The following is a 12,188-nucleotide window of genomic DNA, read 5'->3' as shown; positions in this document are numbered from 1 at the left end:
AAAGCAATTTATATGAATGAATGAGCATCTCCAGATGCAAAATTGTGATTTGGAATAAAGTATTCACAAAAAACAAACTCGAACTCTAAGGTGTTGCAAGAGGTGTTACAGTTTTCTCACATCATCAGTTAGCATTTGGTAATGCAAATTTTGCTCCCGCATAGTCATCTATTGATGTAAACTTGGCTCTAGAGGTTAAGCGATGCAAATTTGATGCCCCTTTTTAGACAATTATATGTTCTTCTCCAGAAGTCAATTCTAATCTTGCAAGACATGGTGCATTTTATAAAGGACTTGGCTACAAAATTCACCTTTAGCTCAAGAGGCTACAAAATTCGACAAGAAATAGGTTAACTCTTGTGAGAGATAACTAGGTTGCTCCTGGTTATATTTAAAGTCTCAAGCGTTGAGCAAGGATCCTTGTGGGAAATAAGGAACATCACTCGGGTTCCTAGCAACTTGTCAAATTGACGTCAATTAAGTTGCTCCTGGTTATATTTCATGTCTGAACATGATGCCAGGCCGCAACGCATCATTAGCCCAAGAGGGCGTCTCTAATTTGGCAAGTCGTAGCATGTGAGTACTACCAAAGGAAAAGATGCAGACAGGCTACTGCAAGATTTTTCTTATTTTTTTCCTCGTTTAACGACTATAAGTTCCCTTCCAGTAAAAATCGAACTACAAAAGCGCTACAAAGATCCCACGGTGATGTTGTTCTTCTACACACAGTAACTTGTCAAGTTTCTGATCACAAAAAGGGGAACATCATAATGAGAGACAACTAATAAATCCTGGCAGCAGCGCAAAGGCAAAGGCAGCCTCCTCTCTTCCTTGTCATCTAGAGCTCATCCTGGAAAAGGAAATTGCAAGGGAAAAGGGTAAGGAAACAAGAAGAGGAAAAGCAAATTATAAGACAACAAATGCATTATCAGAACAGGGAGGGGAGCAACTTACGTGCTTCTCATCATCAGAATCCTTGTCATCCTCAGCATCAGACCCAGCCTTGTCGTCCTTGTCCTCATCGTCGGCATCCTCATCCTGTGAAGAAAGTGCAGTTCAGTTAGGTCTAGTTGATCAAGAATATTCAGAAGGCAATAGCATTCAGATAGAAGACAAAGCTTACATCCAAGTCATCATCGTCCTCACCGGCCTTGGAAGCATCCTGGTAACAAACAAGTAACATTGATAATCAATAATGAGCGCACAAGGACAAACAGAACAACAAGTCCTATTGTAATAACAACAATTTAGGAGAAATAATTCCAGTCACCAAAAAGAAGAATGTTGCTATAACACAGATGACACAATCAATTAGACTTCTTGTCACATTATGATTGCATTTACTAAAGGGGGGAGATAGAGGACTACTGGTTGCATGAGCTACATCTTCAATTTAAAATTTAGCATCTGCAGGACCTCGAGGGATGCACCCAAGAAAGCAAGAAAAATGGCATGTAAACTACTCCCTCCATCCCAAAATAAGTGAATGAAAAATGACTCAATTATGTACTAACTTTAGTACAAAGTTGAGTCACTTTTGAGTCACTTATTTTGGGACGGAGGGAGTATAATACACAGATTGAGCCAATAAACTAGGGGAACATTGATGCGGCCAGGGAATTTACCTCCTCTTCCTTCTTCTTTTCAGCCTCGTCAAAAGCAGCCTTCTCAGCCTGCAAGTTGCAAGATTCAGAACCATCAGTACACACTGGATCAACAATCAAATGAGTACATGACAGATCCTAGGTAAAATGCAACATACATCCTTGTGCTTGGCCCAGGTCTCTTCGGCAAATGTCTTGGCCAAAGCAGCATCGTCAGTGATGAGAATGTTGTCAAACAACGTTCCTGACTTAACCTGCAGACACAAGAAAAGGCATGACTATATGTTCTGTCTTCCTGAACAAACTGACAGAGTTACTCGGCAATCAGAACCTACCTGCCACAGCTCGATTCCAATGTACTTCAGGCTGTCAAAAGCGTAGATGTAAGGATCATCCTGGAAGTCTGTGAAGCACAATAAAGAAACAAGAGCATGAGTCGTCATACAATTCAATACACAAAACATTTCATAATCAGAAGTTTAAGTCTGAGACACTAGGTTTTGTTCCAGGTAAAAATATACCTGGGTTGGCAATCATAGGTGCCTTCCATTTGCCCTGGTAGTTAGGGTTCTTGATTTTCTGGCATAAGAAACAAAGTTTATTAGACATCAAAATAAGCATTGCTTATAAAAGTTGTTTTTAATAGACAGAAAAAACAGGCATACCTTTTGCTTCCATGGGCCCTTGTACTCTGGGTTGGGGATGGTTGGGGCAGTCCATTCACCATCTTCCTCATCATCCCAATCCTCAGGCTGAAGTAATCGCATCAAGGAATGTTAAAACAGACTGTTGTACATCATATGACAGACAGTGCCATATCAAACTACGCGTTTACCTTCTTAGCATCAGGGTCAGTGACTTCCTTGGGAATATCATCATAGCCCTGAAAATAACCAACGATGAGTCATATATACTCATATATTGCATAAAAAGAAGATACACTACTAGAAAATGGAAATAAATTTATAGCTAACTGAGAAGTGGCAAGTGGCTGTAACACAAAGCGCTAGTTCTGATCACATCATTATTCATCAATTCATGCGAGTATCAACATTGTAGAAACAAAGAAAACTACCTCTGGCTTGACGTCCTCAGGATCAGGAATGTACTCCTTGTCATCCCAGTCCTCTGGCTGCAATCACGAGACAGATCAGCCTTTGACACTTGAAATGAGCAAGCAACAAAATTATAAGCAAACTCCAGAATGTACCTTCTTAGCTTCTGGGTCCTTGATTTCCTTGGGAGGAAGAATATCCCAGTGCTCGTAGATGCTTCCAGTTTGCTTCTCTTCATTGTCAATGAGAATGCTGTATGTAGCATCAGGGCGGATGATCAAAGTGTACACATGCGACAGCTGATCAGTCTCGCAAGGCACATCCTTCTTGATCAAATGGTTCTTGCCGTTCTTGGTAAGAATAGTGTGAACCTTCTTGGTGCTGTACCCACAGATATCGGGTCCAAACATAATGCTGTAGCACAGAAGCACAAGTTCAGTAAATTAAGCAGGAGGGTATGCACATCAGCACAAGAGCAGAAGAGAACAGCTACCCGTAGGGTGTGTCGCCACCGAATTTCTTCTGGTCAACATCACCTCCAAGCAACTTGACGTAACCACCACCGCAATCAAGCTTCTGCTCATGCTTCACCGTGAACTGCAGCACGAGTGTCTTGTCCTTGTTGCTGAACTCAGGGTACTCCGCAGAGATGGCGTAGAACCTGTAGTCCTCAGAGGTTTGGATACCTACATCCAGATTCAAGGATCAAGGTCTCATTAGTAACCGCAAGAAAAAAAAATCTCAAGAGGTTTGGATGCTACATCCAGATTCAAGGATCAAGGTCTCATTAGTAAGCCGTAAGAAAAAAATTCTCAAATCAAGTTTCCCTGAATGAGATAGACAGAGCTCTGGGTAATTCACCTTTGTCCTCAGCATCTCCATGCCATTTTCCAGATGTGTGGTTCCATTCACCAGCCATGTTCTCGTCCTTCTTCCACTCAGACTTGACCCACCGGCTTTCCCAGCCATCTGATCAGACAATAAGAATCCGTCAAGAAGGCTAAAATTAGCAGATATACAGTTCACCTTACTCGAACTAGTAATTAGGAAAAATGTAGGAAGCTCAGGTCCTGTAGAGTGCTGATCTGAGTTGACAGAGCAATGCCGTTTATACTACTATGTCCTATTTATAGATCCTACAGATACCATATGAAACCGGGATGATCTAGCATGACAAGAGTCGAACTGAAACCATGTGGTTGCCATAAACTGTTAACGGCGTCTACAATTCACATGTGGGCCACGAAGACCTGAACCTAGATTGGTTTCGTTTCACGTATGGGTGACTGCTATGAGATCAAGTTGTCACAGTGATCACGTCATGGAAGTAGAAGATACTAGTCCAACCGAAGCGAGCGGCAGATTCAGATCCTCTAGATCACATCAGCAACTATCTAGTAAAAATGGAGAAGGGAGCACAAACTCGCAGACAATTCGACATGAAACCGCACTGATCGCTAGATCCCTAACCACCGGCAACGTTGGCCGTAATGCGGCTGAACCCCACAGATCACAGATCGAAACAAAGTAAGGCCAGCAGCTCAACCACCACTAGACAGCACTGCTGGAGATGGGATCGGATCGGGCAGGGCGGGCGGCAGGGGGAGCTCACCTTCGAACTTCTCCTGGAAGAAGACGTCGGCGGCGACGGCGGCGACGGAGGCGAGCGCGAGCAGGGCGAGGACGGCGCAGGAGGAGCCACGGCGGATCGCCATCTCGGGCGGCGGCGGCGGCGCTCGCACACACCAGTCGAGACTCAAGAGCTTTTTTCCCGATCCGATCGGAACCCCCCTCCCTATCGGTTTCGCCGAAGCGCTTGCTTAATAGGGGCCCTGAGGCTGACGCGCGGGTGCCACGCTGGCGGCCGCGGCCTGCCGTCACTGGCCAATGGCGGGCGCCGGCATGGGGCGCTGGCCAGTGGGAGCGCGCCACGCGGACGTTTCGACGTGTTTGGGGCCGCTCGGGACGTGGAGAGGCGAGGCGAGGCGCGGGCCCGGCTTTATTATAGCCCGAGGTTTTTTGGGGGTTTTGGCCGGCCGTTTTGGTGCGGGTAGGTTGCGCGTGCGTGCGTGGGAGCTGGAAATGGTAAAATGCGGCGTTTCTTGGGTCAGATGCCGCGAATATGCGACGCAATCCGGGTCGTGCGTGGGCGTTGGCGTGTGCGGATAGGATGATGGATGGCATAGATGGGTGATCGGTGGGTCCGTGTGGGGCGGGACCGCATGTCAGTGGGGCGAAAGCAAAGTCACAGATCCAGGATGGATCGTCTGACAATTGTAAAATACTCTCTCTCTCTAATCTCTACTATTAAAGCACGATCGAACATCGTGATGGTTCAACCTAGCGATGGTTCGACCTCTCCCAGCGATCTTACCTCGTCTTACCCATCCCGAACCAAAAAAACGCAGAAAAAAAATATCCAAAACGACCTGCACGCCCTCCACTTTCCCCGTCGGTCTCCATCCCCAGATCTCTCTCCCCCACCCTCTCCCTCGCAACCACCCCGATGCACCCTCTCCCCGAGACCCGGCGCCACCTCCTTGTCCGTCGGAGGGCGAAGAAGGACGCCCCCCGGGATCCGCTCCATGGTCCGCTCCATGGACGTGATGGTCGGCCTCGTGGAGGAGCCCTACAAGGCGTCCGTCGCGAGGAAACGCCGTTGGACTCGGGCTGGCTCCGATTTGCGGTTAACCCCATGCTCAGATCCGCCCCTCCCTCCCCTCCGTCCAGGTCCGTGCCTCAGGTCCCGCATCCTCGCTCGAGGCTAGGGTTTCCGCGTCAGAACCCACCGGAACCGGCAATGGCGAGGTGAAGCTCGCAGGATCCGTCGCCGGCATTGCATAGGTAGGACCTTCCCATCCTTCCTTGTGTGGATCCACCCTCTCCTCCTCACCTTTTTCTCCTATCTGCCACTTTCCTGCAGGTTAACATGGTGTGGAGACCGCGATGACGGAAGGAGGGTGTTGGCCTTGCCCATCTCGAGGAGGAGGAGGACATCAGTAGTGCTTGGTGTCCTCATGATACGGGGACATCTCCCGTTTGGATGGCGCCTCGTCGACCGAGTCACTCGCGACGAACACTCGGCCGAAGACATGCCAACTCCATGAGCCAGGAGTTTGCGGCGTGTCGGTGTCCTTGGCTGGACGAGGAGCTGGTCATGGTTGGACGGGCACGGCGAGATGTGTCTGCTGCTTGAAGAGGTACTTTGACAGACTCTGATTGATGCCCGAGTGATTACTTGAGGACCCAACCATGTCTTCTTGATTCATTTTTGAGAGAGTTTTTCATTCCTACAACATTTGCATAGATTGCTTTGTTAGGCCCGACTAATCGACTAGATGGAGATCTCACACGCTCGCGACTATGGTTGTATATGCCTCAATAACCTCAATTGGTTGCCCAAATATTTCCTGTTGATGGCTGTATTCCTCAGATCTTCGACTATTGCTGCAGGAGCGCATGCATAGAAGAAGAAAAGCAGAAAGATGCATAGAAGAAGAAAAACCAGGAGCGCATGCACAGGCTGTACGTGAAGTGCTCTGTTTGGTGGTTGCAGAAAAATGCATTAAATACTAATCATGATCTAAGATTCGGATTCTGATTTTAAGGAGTACAGAAAAAAGTCAAATAAACTTATGACTATCATCGTATTCACTTTGATTTGGTTTCAGCTAACCTAACCTCTGTGCATAAATATTGCGTTAGCTGCTTGAATTTTTTTATGCACAACTTTAAAATTTATAAAGGACAACCAGGGCCTCTATAAGTTAGATCAACGAAATGGCAAGTTAGCTCCAAAAGTATCCACATAGATTAGTGGATAAATCAGAAGTTGTATCAAGTAATAACTTCAAAAAAGAAGTTACAGTGTACTTTTTACCATTTCCTATGAACATAGTAATGCAATCAGTATTGCCCCCACTCCATCAATTTATATGAGCATGTGTCTATTTACTCACCCATCCAATGTATAACTATTGCAATTATGTGCCTATATACTGTTTTCATGTAGCAATTTCTCCTGTTGTATAATCTTTTAACATTACTGGTGGTCTCGTTATCAGGGTACAGTGGTGGTTGGCATTCTTCCTAATGTGGGCTGCATCTCCTCTCACAACAACGGTCAGTAACTAGCTGTTACAGGCGGAGTTCTTCATTATCGCCCCCCCCCCTCTGTCATTTTACATGAGTATGTCTCCATTTACTCTGCCATGCCAAGTATTTTGCTTGAATTAAGTTGAATTCAGTAAGAAAACTAGGTAGCAAAATTTGGATAGATTACATCTCCAAATATATTTCTTTTGGACACATCTATCCTACAAGCTTACATTGGATTGGCAACTGTTTATTTCTTCAAAATTTTGGTGTAGTGTTGTATTTCCCAGACGAGTGTTGTAGTATGTGAAAAGTATCTTTAAACATATGTGAATAGGAGCATAATATTTTGTACGGAATATTTCAATGCTAAATGTTATGAAAAGCACATCTGCATGGTCCAGTAATTCTTTCTGTGCACACTCTAAGCACCGGCCTAGGAAATTTGAGAACCAGCTTAAGAAATTTGATGGCCCATGTATAAAAGCGTCAAGAAGACATTTGGACAACCAATTTAAATAGGGAAAATCAGCCCCGACAAAGGCATTCATGTAAAGATAATGGTACGGATTTTCTTTACACCATCCATGGCTATGGACTAAATTAAATTGATGGGGCTTAGCTAGAATCGCATGATTACTCGCCAAAAATAGCACATTCCCATCTGGTTTATGCTTTAAAACAAGCAAGCAATAACCTGAAGGAAAAAATCATATTTTCCTGTTATACAAGATTACTATTGGACTGAGAGCAGGTTAAACTAATATATTAGCGAAGATTGATAGGCTGGACCCTGGATGACGGTTAGTGTCCACCTCATGGCAATTGACTACTTGAATTTGCAGCTTTCACGAATATTAATAGGCTCGGAGAGGATAAGTATCCACCAACGTAAGTTTCCAACAACCCACATTTGATAATCTATCACGCTGTACAGAGTCATCCCACATTCGCCCGCGGATATAAGAAATCTGAGAGGCAAGGTAAGAGATGTGGTGCCAACAAAAAATAGGAGTGTGTCCAACTAATACATTTTACAAACTTACATGCAACATAGATTGCATTGTTTCTTTGCATCGACGTAAAATAGGAGCAGACCCAGCGATATCGTTCTCCTCAGCATGTACCAACATATCAAACCTAGAAATAAATAGGTGCTTAGCCATTCATCATTCGTATTAAGCAATGTAAAAGTATGGGAACCGAACCCGAGAAAATTTAGTGTACTGTGTGCTTTCAAAGAGGTGACGAAGAGCAACAAATGTACAATTAATGGAAAAGGAAACCCGATCCTACATCTTGAACTTTTTGCTATCTCTACTATTAAAGCCCGCAAAATAATCTCTACTCATTTGAATAATTCAGTCAACTGGGTATATATTTGCACCTTCTGAGTGGATTTTTAATCTACTAGACCATTTAGAGCTCCTTAGATGTGGGGAAATGTTAGTACGATGTGCAATGTCAGAAGATACCCAGATCCTTAGCCCCGACCCACCCCTGATTCGTTCCACCACTCCGGACCCGATCGGATCTAGCCGCCTCGCCCCTGCCTCAGCCCCGTCCCGAACACGCCATCCAAAAACCCACGGCCGCCTCTCCTCATCCTCACCGGCGTCGAGTGATGGTGGTGCTCGGGCGGCCCAAGAGCGGGCGCGGCGTGGGCGGGGATCCTCCTCTCCTGTTCCTCGCCGGCGTCGAGTGATGGTGGTGCTCGAGCGGCCCAAGAAGAGGGCGCGGGGATCCGCCTCTCCTCATCCTCGCCGGCGTCGAGCGATGGAGGTGCTCGGGCGGCCCAAGAACAAGGGCGCAGCGCGGGCGGGGATCCGCCTCTCCTCTTTGTATCAAGGATATCTTGCTATAACAATTCTTCGTGTTGGAGCAGAGGGGATCCATATGATTGTAGATGGGAAACATGTCACTTCCTATGCATTTCGAGAGGTGAGTTGTGTATGAGACATTCGTTTTGCTATTGCATTTTGTAACAGTGTCCTGGCAAACTGATTTTGCCACGGTAACAATTTTTTTGTTGCGTCTTACGATGGTATGTATAAGTTATTATTCCATACTCTCATTATCAAACTATTTTATGTAATTGTTTCAAAGTATGTTCTTATTACTAATGTACCACATTTTTACCAGGATTTGGAGCCTGGGTTTGTTGGTGAAGTAAGGATTGAAGGAGATATTAAATTGTTGTCTGTGCTAGCAAGTGGCTTGGCTACAACAGAGGACTTTGAGCATGTCACTGACTTGGAAATATTGAAGGCTCCACCTGTCCCTACGGATAAATCCATTGATATTTTTATTGGGATATTCTCTATAGAAAATAATTTTAAACGCAGAATGATGGTTCGAAGAACCTGGATGCAGTACGATGCTGTCTGCTCAGGAAAAGTCGCAGTTCGGTTCTTTGTTGGCCTGGTAAGGATGGAAGACATAGGATATTATATCTTACAGTAATTTGTATACCATATAGTTGTTGTACCTACATATATGCAATATGTGTATATTTGTCAAATAATAGGTGTAGAGCTGCATATGGATAGCAGCATAACACAGGCTTTATTCATACTTTTCCTCACAAACGAACATGCTTAGTCCTTACTTTGTGCGTGGGTTGGGGTGGGGGTATCATGCTTGTGCAGTGACCACCTTATTGAAGATCTTTCTCCTCTGTTGATTGCATTTGCGTTCACTGTGTACTTGCTTACCCCTCATCACAAGACAACAATTTTTGAAGTTTTGTGATAACTCTTCTTGTGTTCTATTATATACTAGAATTTCCGCTCTTCACTTCATGGTCAATACTCATGTACCCCTTTGACTTCTTTGATAAAAGCATAAAAATGAGGTGGTGAACGAGGAGCTCTGGAACGAAGGACGGACATATGGAGACATCCAATTGATGCCATTTGTTGATTATTACAGCTTGATTCTTTGGAAGACCATTGCTATTTGCATATATGGGGTATGTATCTACTTTTTGGTAGAATTTCTTTAATTTCTTTGCGGGTATTTCTTTATTTAGGAGTACAGTGGAACCCTGGGAATTCTGCCTGCAGCCTGCATTTTCTGACATCACTTTTCTCATGCAGACAAATGTGCTTTCAGCCAAGTATGTTATGAAAACCGATGATGATGCTTTTGTTCGTGTAGATGAGATACTTTTGTCCCTGCGTCAAGTAAATATCAGCCATGGGCTGCTGTATGGCCGCATCAATTCTGATTCTCAGCCTCATCGAGATCCGTACAACAAGTGGTACATAACTTCAGAGGTAACGTGTTAAACTTTTTTCCCTATTGCACAATTATGCAAACGTGTTCTTTATTTGCAGGATTATGCAAACGTGTTTTCAGCACAGGGAATCTCTTTGTTTGTGTGATTGAACCTTATTTTTTTATTACTCCCTCTGTTCCAAAATAAGTGTTCTGGTTTTAGTTCGGGTTGAACTAAAACCACGACATATATTTTGGAACGGAGGGAGTATTAAAAAATTGATGGAAACTTATCACTATCTCTGTTTTGGACTGCCATGTGTATTAGTATCATTTATCATGTAGCAGATGCTTAGCAAATTCTTCTGATGCTACCTGTTCTTAATCATCTGATTTGTTACTTCTGTCCTTTATGTAGGAATGGCCTGAAGAGAGCTATTCCCCATGGGCACATGGACTAGGATACATTGTATCTCAGGATATAGCAAAAGAAATTTACAGAAGACACAAAAGAGGGGAGCTAAAGGTACACGCCCTTCTAAAAATTTTACAAGGGTACCCTCTTTTCGAGCAGAGATAATGAATTCTCTTTAGTTGCTTCAGTCTGAAACGATACTGAAGGCAGTCTAGAGAAAACACCACGTTCTCCAGCTGTTTCTCCCTGCTGTGGCGTGGAATATTAACAAGGGATTTTGACTTGCAGGTGTTCAAGCTGGAGGATGTGGCGATGGGAATATGGATCAATGAGATGAAGAAGGAAGGCTTCGATCTCACATACCAGAACGATGGAAGGATCTTGGTGGAAGGCTGTGAGGATGGGTATGTGGTTGCCCACTACCAGGAGCCTAGGCAGATGATGTGCCTCTGGGACAAATTCCAGAAAACAAAGTGAGGAACCTGTTGCAACGAGTAAGAGTAAACGAACTTCTGTATTTTTCTAATGGCCACCACTTGCTGACACCTACGAGCTCGAGAACATCCATGAAAGAGGAGCCAGAGAGCTTCTCGCTGATGGTTTCTGATTACAATTGTCAGGCCACAATATTTTTTCTGACATCGGCCATTCTTTTGTGTCCGCATTCTGGAGTACCTCCGAGGCTTACAACCGTATATTTTTGTAGGAGATATGTAGTAGTTCCCTTCGGTTTTTGGCCATAGGTAGGATTGTGTGGCTGCTTGTAACATATTATACGAGAACGCAGGGCTACATTTTTAGGATAGTTGGAGGCCCAGCTTTAGCCAAGAAAAATCAGTGAATGCATTTTGCATCCGTTATAAAGCTATTCGAGAACCATTCCATGGTTACAAGGTGGTGTTTAGTTTATGTGTTTAATACACGTCCAGTGCATTGAAATTTATTTCTTCTTTCCAGGTCCGCATAATCACATTCGGAAAGGACTCTAGCAACAATATATTATCCTTTTGTTTAGGATTTTTTAGGACTTAATTTTTACCAGCTGCATTTTTAATATTGTACTGTATAACTGAAGCACCATCATATTTTAGTGTGTGGAATGTGCCCGTGTGACAATCATTATAGAAGCTAAAAAAAAATTCTTGAAATTTGATTGTATAATATTATATATCATTGTAAATTTTAATCTCTCGCGAGACACAGGGATTGGACAAGATACTTAGTAGTAGAGATTGTGCACGTCAAAGTATGAGGAAGATAACACGGAAAATAAAGTGTCGTGGAAGGAGGTTTCCTGTCGAGAAGAGGGAGGGGAGAGGATGACGATGAGATGTATTTATCTACCATTTTAGTACCATGAGATATCATATGTGGATAGTCTATTCCTCATGTCACATTACATTTTTCTTGATACACACATTTTGTTATTCCGTGGCAACGCACGGGTACTATACTAGTAAACTAATATAAAAGTATTTAGATTATGCTTTTATATTAGTTTACGAAGAAAGTACATAGTAAGTTTATTGTTGAATTAGTTCTTTTTAAAGATATTGTTGTACTAGGTGATCCTCTTGCGTTGTCATGGGCCAATAAGGATGTGTTTGGTAGGTCCAAATATTCAAAAAAAAGGATGTGTTTAGTAGGTTGCATTAGCCTCAACAAGGCCCTTGTGGGAAAATCTCGGCTTGTTTGATTGCCTACGTGTATTGTTTGGTGTGTATCTGCGAGCTACGTTCGCTAGGAACGTTTGAATCGGCGGTTTCTAGAGAGCCAGACTCGACCACAACATGGGAGGGG

At 44.0% G+C, this 12,188-nt stretch overlaps 2 protein-coding genes across 2 annotated transcripts; one reads left to right on the top strand and one right to left on the bottom strand.

Annotated features, from left to right (window-relative positions):
* Nucleotides 1-607: 607 nt before the first annotated feature.
* Nucleotides 608-4,451, bottom strand: LOC123428423 (calreticulin). The gene is made up of 14 exons (XM_045112623.1): nucleotides 4,272-4,451; nucleotides 3,521-3,628; nucleotides 3,153-3,345; nucleotides 2,815-3,073; nucleotides 2,680-2,736; nucleotides 2,440-2,487; nucleotides 2,270-2,356; nucleotides 2,126-2,183; nucleotides 1,940-2,007; nucleotides 1,763-1,858; nucleotides 1,626-1,673; nucleotides 1,124-1,162; nucleotides 955-1,038; nucleotides 608-850 (listed from the first exon to the last, which is right to left on the bottom strand). The coding sequence occupies exons 1-14, from the start codon at nucleotides 4,372-4,374 to the stop codon at nucleotides 839-841; spliced, it is 1,260 nt and encodes a 419-aa protein (XP_044968558.1). The 5' UTR covers nucleotides 4,375-4,451; the 3' UTR covers nucleotides 608-838.
* A 793-nt stretch (nucleotides 4,452-5,244) lies between these two features.
* On the top strand, nucleotides 5,245-11,038 carry LOC123428917 (beta-1,3-galactosyltransferase GALT1-like). Its single transcript, XM_045113016.1, has 9 exons — nucleotides 5,245-5,389; nucleotides 6,093-6,184; nucleotides 6,724-6,781; nucleotides 8,169-8,695; nucleotides 8,897-9,178; nucleotides 9,597-9,725; nucleotides 9,853-10,032; nucleotides 10,392-10,499; nucleotides 10,677-11,038. Exons 1-9 carry the CDS (start codon nucleotides 5,245-5,247, stop codon nucleotides 10,863-10,865), a joined length of 1,710 nt encoding a protein of 569 aa, XP_044968951.1. The 3' UTR covers nucleotides 10,866-11,038.
* Nucleotides 11,039-12,188: the final 1,150 nt, after the last annotated feature.

Source organism: Hordeum vulgare, chromosome 2H (genome assembly GCF_904849725.1).
Source record: "Hordeum vulgare subsp. vulgare chromosome 2H, MorexV3_pseudomolecules_assembly, whole genome shotgun sequence".
NCBI lineage: Eukaryota > Viridiplantae > Streptophyta > Magnoliopsida > Poales > Poaceae > Hordeum > Hordeum vulgare.
The sequence above is the reverse complement of the archived record's forward strand: the minus strand, read 5'-3'. Positions and strand labels throughout refer to the sequence as shown.